The following is a 15,765-nucleotide window of genomic DNA, read 5'->3' on the forward strand; positions in this document are numbered from 1 at the left end:
AGCAATTACTATATCGGATGGTGAGGACTAGAGCCTTAAGAATATATGGGGATGTTTAGGGTATTTTTTAAAATTTTACAAGTACTCCTAATTAGGAGACTACCAAATGACTTTAAAATATTTCCTCCATAAGCTTGTGAATTTCAGCAAACAGACCTGTCAAATATTGACCAAGTCACACTAAATGTGAAGGCAATGAGATCATCAACATGGAAGTGAAGTACTGGCAGGAAGATCAGGGATGCTGTAGTTAGGCCCAGTTTCAAACACCAGCTCCTGTATTAATTTTAACCCTACAGACAGCCTCAGCCTCAGTTTCCCTATCTGTAAAACGCATATATTAATATCTACTTCCTTGAGGTATTTTGAAGATCAAATGCAATAATGCATTTAGTAACCTGTTTAGAATATGTAATTGAGCTCAATGAGTTGTATTAATAGTTCTGTTAACTATAAAATGACAAGAAGAAAAAAGTTTCCTACCAGTCCAGAAAATTATGCCAATGCCTGTGTACAATTTGCCTGAATACAACTTGAAATCCACAAAAACATTTGGCATGGTTTGGAGTAAATACCATATACATATATTATTTGTATGTATATACATATATATATCCATTTGAGTATATGTTGAATGTAACCCCTTTTTAATGGGGTAGGAAGGTCTCCCATCGCCAGTGAAGATCTACATACACACAAGTGTCTTACCAAGTGGAGCAGGCAGGATGATAACTTGCCAACACTGACATGCTTCTAGATCTGTTGCCCAGATCTCTTGACCTTTGACAAAGTATATCTGTGGTTTCTTTAGGTCAGAGGTGTCAATAGTCATTGCTCCACTCAACTCAGATTCAGTCACGTTGCAAGAACATTGGCTTCCGTTTGGATGGTTTATGACTGGGGGTTGCAGAATTCGGTGCACGGTCTGGTTGATAATACTGTAGTAGAACATCTGAGATCCAGAATAAAAAACTTCTGTCCAATATAGGCGACTATTGGGGGAAAAAAAGACCCTCCAATTTAATCAGTTAAACCTACCATCACACATATCACTTTCTAATGAAGAGAACTCATTTCTAATGACTGTGGGAACAAATGCCACCTCTAGAGAGGACATGTCTCAGAGCTCAAAAACCTTCTGATGGAAAAGGTCACATGAAGTCCAGTATGTAGCATTTTCCAACAATTTCTCAATAAATGTGTTTACAACAAAAGCCTTGGACTATAATGACCTTGTAAGTGTGTGTTAGTCACTCATTTGTGTCTGACTCTTTGTGGCCCCATGGACTATAGCCCATCAGGCTCCTCCATCCATGGAATTCTCCAGGCAACAATACTGCAGCGAATAGCCATTCCCTCGTCCAGGGGATCTTCCCAGGGATCAAACCCATATCTTCTGAATTGCAGGTGAATTTTTTACCGTCTGAGTCACCAGGGAAGCCTTAATGATCTTAGGTATTGTATTAAATAGTTTGTTAAAGCCTCTAAATATGAAATAAATTTGCATACTTTGCATCAACACCATTGCCATCCCTCTCTTCTTAAGTTTGTTTCTACTTCTTAATACTAGTTACCAATCTAGTTTCAAGACAGACTATAACCATGGTAATGGCACAAACATAAGCAGCCTGAAAAACTTCCCTTCAGGTGCTGAATGGAGGTCTTAAAATTCATCTAATGAAGACATTAATTAAAGACAAATGAGCCCAGAATATCATTTACTGTGCAAAACAAACTGCCTATCTCCTGCTCATTTCCTACCACTGTCTCAATCCCATTCCTGTCCTTACCAACTGGGGATATTTATTAAATTCACTGGATTAAAAATACACTCCAGTTTCCTGCTGGTAATTAATCTAACTTTAGGTTAAAGGAGTTCTCAGTATGGATTAATTTTATATATTGGTGGTTATGGGCTCATTATTCATACATAGAATTACTTACTGTAAGTTAACATCAAGAACATTAAGCATCTTATTGTCCCATCATTGACTCTGATATTAAACCAAAGATATCACATTAAATATGTTTATGTCTATTTCATCACAATAGAAACAGATACACTTCACATACCTTAAAAAAGGATACACAGAAAAGGAAGTTATTGTTGAATTTCTGTTGCAAAATTTCAGCTTCCTGGGATATTTCACCTTGTTCTCAAGATCCATATCAAATATTTGCATTCTGTTCTGTGATTCTTTCAGCACAAAGTAGAGGTGCCTTGAAATCCAGTCAATTGTAATAAATGTGATATCGAAAACCCGTGCATCTCTGAAAATCTTAACAACAGGTAGTAAGCACAATCAAGAAGATAGTGGTCATTTTACTTATTGGCTGCACTTCTCTTTTGTAATATCAAATCTTGATAACTCTGGATTGTGTATCGTTGTAACACTGGACCTCTTTTCACACGTGGTTAATTTCAATCACCATGGCTTCAACTGTAATCCACAGACCAGTGCTACAAATCTACATTTTCAGGCAAGATGGCTCATTGAGTTACTGATTCAAATATCAAACTACCTACTGAAAATCTTCAAATGAATGATCCCAGGAAACAGAATGCATCACTCCACCCCCAAATCTCCTTTTCTCCTGCATTTTATATTATTATGGATTTCCAAGACTCACCTGAGGAACAATCTTGACAATTGTCATTTACCCATAGTGAATTAGTCCTATTTTAAATATCTTCCAATTTATCCTCTCCTCTCTCACTCATTGTCTCTCGTTTCCTGCTTAACATTTCCCATCTGGATTTCTGTGATAGCCTCCCGACTGCCTCCGACTTAACCTTCTCTAAGGTTATTGAGACAGGTAACAGAGAGGTCTTCCTGAAACACTAGTTGATTGCATTAATAATCCACTAAATGTCTTGAACAGCTTAATGCTGGCTTTAAAATTGACACTCAACTCCTTAGCACAATAAAGAAGGCCCATTACATTCAGGCCCCTGCCCACCTCTTCAGCTTTAACACCTGCCTTTCACTGTGCCCCCTCACCTCCATCTCCATTCCAAGTTCCTTCTACTTGTTGTGCAGCCACCAAATCATGTTCAATTCTTTTGCCACCCCATGAACTGTAGCCCGCCAGGCTCCTCTGTCTGTGGGATTTCTCAGGCAAGAATACAGGAGTGGGTTGCCATTTCCTTCTCCAGGGGATCATCCCAACCCAGGGATCAAACCCATGTTTCCTGCATTGCAGGCGGATTCTTTACTGCTGAGCCACCAGGGAAGACCTCCTTCTATTTACAGCTCCCCAAACAGGCTGTGACTCTCTGGTTTCCCAGACTTTGCTGATCTCTCAGCCATGCCCCACTTTCACCTGATTCATCATCTTTGTACCCAAGATGTCTTTCCACTCTGCCACTATCACCACCATTCCACCCTGGGTTAAGTATCCATTCTCTGCAGTCCCATTGCATCCTGCCCTCAGCACAGCACTTACAGTCTTCTGCCTAGCCCCTCCACTAGCTAAATTCAGTGAATGCCTACCACAGGCCAGGCATTGTGCCAAGTGCCTTCCAAGGCTTAGCTCATTAATCTTCACCCTAAGATGAGAAACTATGCAACCACAGTGGTTAAAGAAACTGCTGACGGTCACAGATCTAGCAGTAATAGAGTCAGAATTAAACCCTAGCTTGTCAGATTTCAAAGCTCACCCTCTTAACCACTATGCAACCCTGTCTTCCTTATCTTAGACTAATACAAGACTGGGTTTGCTCAAAGACAGTGACTTTTTTTTTTTTTTACCTCTATCTCAGGTAACACAGTGCCTTAAACCCACTGTTTGCTAAATTAAGCCTGAATCACATTTGCCCCAAATATAACCTGAAATCATTTGTAACTAAATAATTGTACAACACCTGTCTTTTTCAGCCATTCTAATCTTAATGTCTCAACCACTGGCCAGTGATTTTAATCACAGGCTTGTGTGATAGGCAGATACTCCACTTTCGTTCAAAGGAATTACATAGCAAAATACCTTAGTGCTGGACCGGTTGTCCATTCTGAGGAGGATGAGGGAGTCTCCCTGAGCACAGTACCCCACTGCATCATCAGCTGTGTAGCCCATGGCACCGACATCGCCTTCTGCCGAAAACGTCCATGCGACCTGATTTCGATCCATATCTAACAAAGTTATCTTGTTGTCAACGAGAGTTATGAGGTATGGAAATGGGTTAATTTCTAAAAACAAACATGTAGATAATATGTATGAGAAAAAGAACTTTAGCAAAACCCCTTGATTCAGTATCAGACCATTTTGAAACCCATGAGTCTCTGGGCTCATGGATTACACCTATACCTGTTTCAGTGGAGACTGCCCAGGCACTCTAAGCTTAGGTGATGATAAAAGTCGATTACTTTGTTTGACTTTAATTTCAGCTCAGAGATAGTACGTGGGTATCCCTGAGAATACTAAGGGTTAAAATGTTTTTAAATCACTAGAGAGAGAGTGAAATGAAAGTCACTCAGTCGTGCCTGACTCTTTGTGACCCCATGGACTGTCCATGGAATTCTCCAAGCCAGAATACTGGAGTGGGTAGCCGTTCCCTTCTCCAGGCAATCTTCCCAACCCTTGGGATCAAACCCAGAGCTATCAGGGAAGTTCCTGATAATTAAATCACTAATTGTTATTAATATTTGATAATCAAATCAAATTTATATTGTATAAAATTAATATACTATTAATACTTTTATAAAATTGATATAATATTGATATTTTATAATTAAATCACTAATTGTTATTAACATTTGTACAGGTTTCAGATAATAAATACCTGATGTTTTGGACTTTACTATGTCAGAAAATGGTCCAGGTCCTTTGGATGTGAAGACTCGAACCTAAAGAAAGAAAAGAATAAAAGAAGTGCCTTCAGAAGTGTCCTGAGTGACAATAATTGAGTTCCGAGACTGATAAATTATTGAATGCTTCATTTCAGAGTTATGAGATACATTATGAATAGTTTCAGTTAGTCACATCTAAGTATACAGCAATAAACTATGAGGAAAAATATTGTCCTAAACTACTATTTCTAGGGCTTTTTTGTCCAGAAAAGTACAAAGTAATGGCACAAATCCCTATTGCAGAAGATCTAAAGTTTTTTAAAAAGGTTTTTAGCTATTTCCAAAATTAAGTTACATGGAATATTTAACAGAAACAAAACTATATAGATTATGGTAAACTTCCACTTATCATGAAATCAACATGAAGCTTCAGATAACTGAATTTCCTGTACTTTTTAAAAAGGGGATTTATGAAAAGAAAATAGTAATTAACCCTCATGTTTAAAAAGGAATAGTGTGCTTCAAACCACTTTTACATAGATCATCTCCACAACTACTGAGAGTAGAAACTGGACAAAGATCATCATCGGGGTAGGTAACCCACCCAAAAGGACACAGGTAGGGACTGGCATGAGAACTACGTCTTCTGAGGTCTGTGTGCATTTCTTCCCACTGCGCCACATTGCATTCCAATAGCAACATCTTTTAACAATTTTTATTAAATGTCTTTTACTATATAATAATTATTTCCACTTCCAAACCTTGCCTGTGTACTATAGCCTACGAGAAAATTGCCGTCCATAATGATGACCTGGAAAAGACAGATCCTCAAGTGTTCTCTCAATCAACAAAATATTGGTTCATTTTTATTATACCTCTATTAAATCAATTCTACTGTATTCTATTTATTACTATCTATCCCTGGTGTGTGTGTGTATGTGTGTGTGTAATGTGGTGCATATATATATACACATATATTTTATGTATATCAAGCAGCCTTCACTTTTGTACTGGACTATTCAAGTAAAACTTATGCCTATGCATGTGTGTCACTTTGCAAAGTTCTGTGCTGACTGAGATCTGAACCACTGTAACCATATAGGCTCAGCAGTAAAGAATCTGCCTGCCAAGGCAGGAGACGTGGGAAGAGCCCCTGGAGGAGGAAATGGCAAGCCACTCCAACATTCTTGCCTGGGCTATCCCATGGACAGAGAAGTCTGGTGAGATACAGTCCACAGGGTCACAAGTGAGTCGGACACAACTGTGAGGCTAAACAACATCAACAAACCATAGAGGCAAGTACACTCAACCAGAATATTTGTTTAATTGAAACACACATAATTCTTAACAAATAAGAATGTGTATCATCTCTCACTTTTATGTATAATTTTTATTAGTATATGTTAACCTATTATAAAAATAATTGAATTAAAATTTTATAAAAATAAAATAGATCTTCTGGAAACCACAGATCTCTAAAACTCTCCCAAAACCATATGTTTCCCAAAAAGGATGGAAAATAACTCTAAATATGCACAACTTTGTCACTAGTCTGATATATAATGAGGATGTAAAAATCATCAAGCCATCTACCATAAGGGGAAAGCTTTGTCATATTAAATTAAAAATGCCCCAACAGGTGGCAGTAGCTTTTTCCTTTTGACTCCCACTCTCTTTCACTTTCTTCTCTCTCAGCAGCCAGGTGAAAAATGTGAGATGTCAACTACCTAGACCCTCAGCTTTTATTTCCTTCTATAACTGGAAGTAAGGGCATCCCCACTTGTTGGATGCCTCCCAGGAATTGATGTGATGTGATGGAGAGGATTCTAGGAGCCAGACCAAACAGCACACTACTTCCCAACCACACAGCTTTGGTACCTCACCGATGCACCCAGGGACATGGCTTTTTCTTCACAGACGATGTGAAGATCGAATGAGATAATCAATATAAAAGCACCTACCGTGATACATGGCCTTTAGTGATGGAGCCAAAAATAATGATTTGTTCTGAATCTGGAAGCAAGAAAGTGTCAAGATGTCCTTTATCCTAGCTGTACCCTCTCCCTGCTCTATATTTGCTGCCCACTTGACCTCTGTGATTATAGCATACATCAGATTATTAACAGAGCAGACTTCTTAACCTGGTCCTTTAATCCACTCTCTGCCATCTATGGGGTCGCAGAGTCAGACACGACTGAAGTGACTCAGCAGCAGCAGCTGTTTACACTAAGACCCCCGTATCCCCATTTTCACTCTCGTACCTGGAAGGCAATACTGTACCCAGGACTCATGCCCTCAAGTTGAAAAGACATCACTGAGGGAGTAACATTGACAGCAATCCAGTCTTCAACTGTTTTGTTCGTGTCATTTTGGTTGGATATTTGGTAGAAAATTTCGAATCTTGTTAACACACCATTTTCATGCTGAGGCTTATTCCATCTAAATTCCACCACAACTACATTCTTGTTACAGTGTTTTTCACTTGGTAATATAAATATTCTGGGATTCTCTGGTGCTGATGGAACTGAAAAGCAGAGATACAGGGCAGAAAAGAATATAAGGTCAACTTCTATCACTCACGATGAGGGTACGGAGCAACATAGTAATAAATATTTCTCATTCCAGACAGGTAAGGTGTATCTGTCTTGTCCTTAAAGTTCTTCTGGAGAGAATATGCCGTAGATTTCTTCAGGAACCTATCCTGATATTTCTGCTAGTCTTCCTTTTCTCCAACCCAAATCCTGCTTACTATGATTGAGGCTCATCTTTCTAGTCTGTGTTTGTGTACATGGAAGCTGGCTAGTTCTCCTTATAAAATACAGTATTTACCCTCATTCTGGACGTGGAAATGGCAGTCTCCATTGGAAGGAAGACACTATCTCTACCTAGATTTTAGCCAGTTCAGGGTATAAAATAAAGCATATCCTGGGTCCAGATCATCTCATCTTGAACCCTCTCTGAGAGTATGGCTTGACTGTTGCCATCTATTCTAGAGCCAAACCAAGCAACTGAGCCTCTCACAGTCCTTTAATTAATTTCTCTCTCTGTGTGTATGTCAATCAAGAGAAACTCTTCTGCCCGTTTTCCAAGTCGTGCCATCCAAGACATTCCTCTTCTTTCTCAGGATTCCCCCACAAGGTCTTCTCCCAGTCTGTCACTCCAATCCCCTTGCTCCTTAATGTTCAGCCCTCACATCATTATCCAATCCCCAGGCCTTCTTAGATTGTATGTACATGGGATAAACTTCTTCTTGCTTCATCCCTTAGAACCCAGCTAAAGTTTCCACTCCCCGAAGGAAGGCTTTCCCTGGTCACACCAGTCCACAAGCATGGCCCTCTCTTAAGAATGCTTCACTTGATAGAGGTGAAGGTTTTGTGGCTTGTTTATTCGCTCTATGCTATTGCTAGTCAACTGTCACTGTCTCATTTCTATTATTATTAGCAGTATCTGTGTTTTTCTCTCTGTGTCTTTTTTAACTTTTCCCCCCAGCTTTATTAAGATATAATTGATATATGGGCTTCCCTGGTGGCTCAGATGGTGGCAAAGAATTCTTTCCTAGGTGGTAAAGAATCTCCTGCAATACAGGAGACCCAGATTCAATCCCTGAGTCAGGAAAGTCTCCTGGAGAAGGGAATGGCACCCACTGCAGTATTCTTGCCTGGAGAATTGCATGGACAGAAGAGCCTGGCAGGCTAGAGTTCATGGGGTTGCAAAGAGTTGTATACGACTGAGTGACTAATACTTTCAATAGACATATAACGTTTAGGTTTAAGGTGTAGTGTGATGGTGTGATACACACATATATACTACAAAATGATTAAGGTCAATTAACACATCAACTTACATAATTATAATTGTTTGATGTGGTGATAATATTTACTATCTACTCTCTGAGCAACTTTCAGGTATATGATACAGTATTGTTGACTACAGTTACCATGATGTACATTGATCCCCAGAACTCATAACTGTTTTATGAGCTTCATCAGAGAAAGAGAGAAAGCACCTTTTCTTGATCCTTATTAAATCCCCCCAAATCTAGTAGAGGACTGGCACACAGTAAGTCCTTAATAAATATTTGTCAATTTGAATAATTTCCAACTATATTATAAATTTCCCCCAAGGCAAGCGCCAAATCGTATCATTCTTCCTTATTCCTGAGTACTGAAGATCCGTTGCTTTCAGTGCATCCCCTGATGGATGCAGTCAAGTCCATTTCCACAGAAGAATTCTACCAAAGCTAACATTCCAAGACAATCTCAAAGAGTGCACACCTGGATCCAAACACTAACTGCTCCGGAACCTGCCCAGGTTCCACTATGCTCCTGTTATGAGACTCATGAATAAATACTGCTGATAAAATCTTAACAGTTAAAAAAAAATGCAATGGCAAATGTATTTCTATGTTTATTGAGCTCTTATTGCCTGCCAGGTCCCATGCTGGGAAGTTTATATAAATTAAATTAACATGATATGATCATTTGCCAATGTTTACAAAAATGACTGAATGGAGATTTGAAGAAACTAGAGTGAAAAGTTCAGAGTAAGTCCCAGCCCCGCCACTTACTAACTCTTACATGGGGCAACTTCTAGGCTTAACATAACATAATAACCTGCTAAGAGATTGTTATCTCTTAGCATAATGGAGATAACAACACCTGTTCTACCTACAGCAGAGCTATGTAAGGATCAAATAAATGATACAATGATGTTTCTGACACATGATAGGGATGTAATAAATGTTTAATAAAGAAATGATACATATAAATGTACTTTGTACATTTTTTAAGTGATATACACATGTAAAGATGTGGCTAATTTTCTTTTTAAAAATATATTCCAAAGAAAAACATTTTTTTAAAAGTTTAGACATTGGTTTTTCACCTACAGAAGATTCTGAATTACCATCTGTAAGAACACTTCCTGGTAAACCTGCCTTCCAGGAAATTTTTACATTCTTAAATCCCCTTTGTCCTTATGAAGCATTTCACAAATAACCTGAAATTTTAATATTTCTGCATTACATACATACATCATCACAGTCAAGTGAAACAGTCTTTAAGGAATCTGAAATATTGTTTTGAAATGAATTATGCAGATTTAATTGTGCTATTCTAATCCCCAAAAAGTCACTGAAAGAGTATTGAATCTAAATACATCTACACAAAGCTAAAAATTATTGTTAAAAATGATTAATTATCCATTCTAGATCATGGAAAGCAAGATTTTACCTTTTTTAAAATGAGATTTTAGCCCCTGTACCTGTTTCGGGTGTTCGGAGTGATAGAGACGTTTTGGGACCCTTTCCCCAATAGGTATACGGAATGACAGAGAGATTAAATAAGGCATAGGGCTCCAGCCCTTCCACAGTAAATACAGGTTTAGACTGTTGTTCACTAGTCAGGAGCTAAAATATAAGCACAAAATATTATTTTCTTAGGAAGAGAATCATAACATTTTTTTTCCAAATTACAATCTTTAAACTTTGGTCCACATGAAAGTTAACCTTGCAATTTTGGAAATGCTAATGTTGGTAAGTTCCATGTTGTTCCACAACACTAGTGTATGTAACACACGAATCGTTAACACTAACCATAAAGCAATCAGACACTAGCTGTAAAACAGAATTCTCAGGAATAATCTTTATAACCAAATGCTACAGGAACAGTGAGGGAGATGGACTCAGCTAAGTAAAGAAAGTGCAAATCAGTACAGGCAGGCCTGATGAAGATGGTACAGTCTGTTTGAAAACTAGAAGTTACTAGAACCAATGCCATACCTTAGAATGAGCACTAAATTCCACACTGTAGAAAATTATGCCCCAATCCACTGCTGGGGGAGCATTCCAGAGGATGTGAAATCTCGAAGCATTTCCTTCAATCATAAATGAAGACTCTGGAATGGCATCTGGGATAACCTTAGGGGTAAAGGAAAAGTTCCCTATGGGATGAAAGAAAGAACAGAGAGAAAAAAAAAAGGGGGGGGGATTATCAATTATTGCAGACACATGGAATATTAATAGAAATCACTGATAATTAGAACCAAAATAAATTTTTCTTTCCTTTAATATACTCTGAAAATCATCTTTTTCTGACTGTTTCAGGCTGTAAATTTGGGTTAAGAGTTAAAAGGATTGCAAGCAAATCAACAGAAACTACTAAAGCCTTTTTTCCCTCTTAAAACATAATTTTAAAGGAAAAAAAAACCCAACCTTAAAATTTATTTAACAGAAAGTATGGAGAAGAGAGGGTAAGCAAGAATAAAATATCGTACCTGGCAGAGGCTTGAGGGATGTCTGAACAATTGTGAACTGATTAAATTTGGCTGGTTCCAAAACAGAGACGCTGGTCCTCTGACCAATTTCCTGAGCTGTGATAATCCGAAAACCATTGATCCAGAACAGCCGACCACTGTAGTACATCAGTGCATTCTGGGAAATGTCAGAGGTGCTCCAGGCTGCGAATTCTGTGATGGTGGTATCCCCAGCACTGCTGAAACAGGACGCCAATTAGCGTGTGTGTCTGGAGTGGGATAAGGGTTGGTACATTCAAGTAGAGAATTCAAGAGGAGAGAATGTGTGTTTGTTTAGTGTGTGTGTTTGAGAACAAACTTTGCGACAATAATTCTCATTATTCTTAATTCTATGTAAAGTTGACTTTTTGCATTTTTTTCAGGAAGTATTCCTAAAGTAGATTTTCCAGGGCTTTCCTTACGAATGTGATATTGCAATAGCAAGTGTTACACAGATCTTAATAAGTCCTCATGATTTTTCATAATAACCCCACATCGAAGGCACAGCCCACTGATTGGTTTCTCCTCACTGCCTTCCACTTGTTCTTGGTTAGTCATACTATTTACTCACCAATCTTTATTCTAAGCTGTTTGATCCTTTGCTTTATGCTATTCACAACTGTCTGTTGCTTCATTGATACTTACCAATTTCCACAGTTTAGTCCAAATGCTCTGTTTCAGACCAGGGAATTCAAGTAAACAGAATGTCATTTAAAATTGCTTTTAAAGTTTTTTCTCAATGATGAGGAATTTTATAATGATTTTTACTTTAAAAATCTGCTTGGTTTACTCCGGTTTTCTAGTACTAATTACTCCAGTTTTCTAGTACTCAATAATAACTATCTCAATGATTCTCAGCCTTTTGGAGTAGTCATTTCATTAAAAAAAAAAAAAAGAAATGATTTCTCTAAATCTTTTAAAGTGTTGACATTCCCCTTTTTAGAAAAATATGGCACTTAAAATCAAAATAAATAAAAGTTTTGTTTTGAGAGTTTCATAATACCTCCTTGAGAAAACCAAAATTACCTCAGAGGACCTGGGAGTTGTGAGCCTTATAAAGAAAAACTACATTCACGTGTACTATTCCCATAGTCCTTTTTCTTGTAAAAGATTCTTTATTCATACCTATTCAGATGTGAAGACAGCACCTGGCTTGCCTTTTGGACTTGTACCTCTTCTAATTTTACACTTTCTTGTTTCCACTTCTCATGAGACCTTTCCAGTATATCTCTTGGTGAGATATATAAAACCAAATTCCATACGGAAGGAAGCTCACCGAGCAGGATGCACTTGACCTGAGAAGGCCGGCACTTCTGGACCATACACAGGGCTGCTGCAGCCTACATCCTACAGATACGTTCCTGTTAGCCTTGTTCACAAGTGGTTTATTCAGCATTCCCAAAACAGCCTCCGGGACAGAGACTTCCCTGCAGGCTGAGACTGAAGTGACGTGAAGTGAAGTCCCTCAGTCGTGTCCGACTCTTTGCGACCCGATGGACTGTAGCCCACCAGGCTCCTCCGTCCATAGGATTCTCCAGGCAAGAATACTGGAGTGAGTTGCCATTTCCTTCTCCAGGGAATCTTCCTGACCCAGCAATCGAACCCAGGTCTCCCGCATTGCAGGCAGACACTTTAACCTCTGAGACAGTAAAGAACCCAGGCTGAGACTGGAAATCCCTTAATTGTCATTGGCTGGGATTGCCCCTCATGCCCAGCTGAAGACTTTTATTCTGTGAATATCTTCTGGGCCAATCCAAAAATTCTTGACATCTGGTGTTCATCACAATTTCAGCACAACCTCCTCACTTGCAGGAAGTCAGTACCTCAAACCCTTCAGTCCACAGCAACAGGTAAAGCTGGATTTAAATCTAAGCTCAACAAAAAAAATCACTAAAAGGTAAATCCTTCCATGAAGCATGAGATATGTATAGAGGTCAGCTGAGGTTACTCTACTGGAGGTTTACTCATTTATTTCGCAGATGTTGGGTGCCAGTTCTGTGGTGGCCACTAGGAATACAGCGGTAAATAAGACAAATGCAATTCCTGCCCTCCTAGAATATACAGCCTAGTAGAACAGGCAGGTAAGAAGCAAATAACTACATCATTGAATGACACTTTAAATGGAAAGATAGAATGGGCTCCTTAACAAGGAGACCTAATAGGGTCTGGTCAGAGAAAGTCTCTCTTAGAGAAAACCATGTTTAAGCTGAGCCATGCAGTCTGAACACAAAGTAACCAAGAGAAGCAGGTTTGGGGACCATTTTATTCAGAGAGAACAGCAGGGTGTAGGCACCTTTAGAGCAATATACTCAGTTCTGACATGACTAAATATGCCTGAACTTTTACAACAGATGCACCCTTTTTAACCTCCAAGACAGATACGGTGTTATACTGATAATAGATTCACTATTTAATAAACCAAAGGGAATGGTTGTACATAGCAGAGGAAAGAACAGTCTGAAAAGCCACTTAGAGTTGTCATCAAGTTCAGAGTATGCTGAAAGACAGTAAACAGCTAATCTCATCTCTATTGTTGTTTAGTCACTAAGTCATATCTGACTCTTTGTGACTCCATGGATTGCAGCCTACCAGGCTTCTCTGTCCATGGGATTTCTCCAGGCAAGAATATTGGAGTGGGTTGCCATTTCCTTCTCCAGGCAATCTTTCTGACCCAGGGATCAAACCTGCGTCTCCTGAATTGGCAGGTAGATTCTTTACCACTGAGCCACCAGGGAAGCCCAATCTCATCTCTACTGTTCAATAAGGTAGGCTACAGGTGACTACTGAGCCCTTAGCTACCAAAATTAAGGAACTGAATTTTTATGTTATTTAATCTTAGTTAACCTAGGTTAAAATTTTAAGCTAATATTTTATTTATATATTATAAATCATATATATGATTTACTAGAAAACTTTTAAGTATTTTGGAAAAACTTGGGTACATAAATCAACTTTTTCAACTGTAAATTTTATAAAATCTAACTGCAGATCAAATATTTCCTATAAAAATTTAGTGTGCAAATTGAGATGTGCTATGTCTATAAAATATACCCAGGCTATTAATTAGAATTAATGTGAAAAAAATGCAAATATCTCATTAATAATTTACCTATGTTTTTACTTTTTAAAATGAAGCAACTAGGAAGTTTATAATTATGTATGTAGCTCACATTATTTGTATTGGGCAGTGATGATCTAGACCAGAGGTAAGGAACTTGAAATGCCGAAGAAGGAATTTTGGTTTTGAATTAGGGAAAATTTTCTGCTTGTAAGATGGTTCTGGAGTTCCTATCTTTATCTACCACTCATTTTTTCTGGTGTGATAAAAAGGCAACACTTACTTGGAGGGCAAAATGCCTGTCATTTGTATAACCTTGTCAAGATCTGCTGCACTCCATTGGGCATGCATACAAGGAAAATTAACCTTGAGATAAAGAAATGCATCTTTAAAGGAGAAACTCCCTTCTCTCATCTGCTGAATCCAATAGTATTGATTTTCTGGACACTTAAGAGCAGGACTCTCAAACAACGCCAGTTAGACTGTCCTCTGAGATGTGCAGACGCGTACAGAGAATCGTGATCCTTCAGGACACTGTCATTTGAGCACTGTCTATATCACACAGACAGATTCTTTTGATAATCAGATTGCCAGTGCTTCACAATTTCTAGGAAAAGGAACAGCCAGTTTTCTATGGTTCACAACTGGGAAACTAGCTAGAGCTATACGTTATAGCTGATATAAAATAAATGATTAATCAGATTGCTCTGTATACGCTTATATGCATTATAGGTATACACACACACACATATATATAGGCTTCCTGGTGGCTCAGATGGCAAAAATCTGCCTGCAATGCAGACCTGAGTTCGATTCCTGAGTTGGGAATATCCCCTGGAGAAGGGAATGGCTACCCACTCCAGTATTCTTGCCTGGAGAATTCCAGGACAGAGGAGCCTGGCAGGCTATAGTCCATGGGGTCACAAAGAGTTTTACACAACTGAGTGACTGAGGATACATACACCTTTATATACATATTTATATATATATATACACACACATATACACTCCATTATATGTTTATATATGTATACATATTCCTTTTTCATATTCTCTATGATTAAGAATTTTTCCATAAACCAAACAAAAGTATTTTTTAATCTAAAAGTAATCTTGAAATTGTATTTATAGAACAGGAACTTTTGGCCTTTGTAAGATTAGACTCTCTTGAAATTTTGATGAAATGATGGATGCTCAGCTTCCAAGCACTCACACACATCCTAACGCCAGCCATGAATGGGGGTCCAAGAACCCAGCATTAGAAATCTCTGCCCTAGAGCAGGACCTTTTGCTTTACTTTAACCTTTTCCTGACTACCTCTCCAATTTACTGTGTGACAGTCAGCAAATTTATACACATCTCTGTTTCAATGTCCTCGTCTATGAAATAATATGACCTCTAAATTCTCCCTCTGACTGCTGTTCTCTAATGACTTTTTGTCCTTATTTTAATTTGAGATATGTAACTGTTTCCTTGAAGTTAAAAACTATTGGCTGTTTAAACTAAAAATAGTAATAAACATGGATTTTATAGTATAGGTAAAAGTAAAATATATGACAACAAGAGCACAAAGAGTGGAGGGTAATAATTGGAAACATATCATTATAAAGTTTTAAATCATCTCTTTAA

At 38.2% G+C, this 15,765-nt stretch overlaps 1 protein-coding gene across 1 annotated transcript in view; it reads right to left on the reverse strand.

Annotated features, from left to right (window-relative positions):
- The window catches only part of ROS1 (ROS proto-oncogene 1, receptor tyrosine kinase), a 114,907-nt gene that overhangs the window by 54,141 nt on the left and 45,001 nt on the right, over window positions 1-15,765 (reverse strand). The window contains exons 15-22 of the mRNA XM_045161990.1: window positions 11,061-11,275; window positions 10,567-10,727; window positions 10,050-10,194; window positions 7,049-7,311; window positions 4,781-4,844; window positions 3,985-4,187; window positions 2,074-2,279; window positions 709-992 (exon numbers count right to left, since the gene is read on the reverse strand). Coding sequence (XP_045017925.1) covers window positions 709-992; window positions 2,074-2,279; window positions 3,985-4,187; window positions 4,781-4,844; window positions 7,049-7,311; window positions 10,050-10,194; window positions 10,567-10,727; window positions 11,061-11,275 — 1,541 coding nt within the window. The remainder of the gene's footprint in view (window positions 1-708; window positions 993-2,073; window positions 2,280-3,984; window positions 4,188-4,780; window positions 4,845-7,048; window positions 7,312-10,049; window positions 10,195-10,566; window positions 10,728-11,060; window positions 11,276-15,765) is intronic.

The sequence above is a fragment of the Bubalus bubalis genome, chromosome 10 (assembly GCF_019923935.1).
Source record: "Bubalus bubalis isolate 160015118507 breed Murrah chromosome 10, NDDB_SH_1, whole genome shotgun sequence".
NCBI lineage: Eukaryota > Metazoa > Chordata > Mammalia > Artiodactyla > Bovidae > Bubalus > Bubalus bubalis.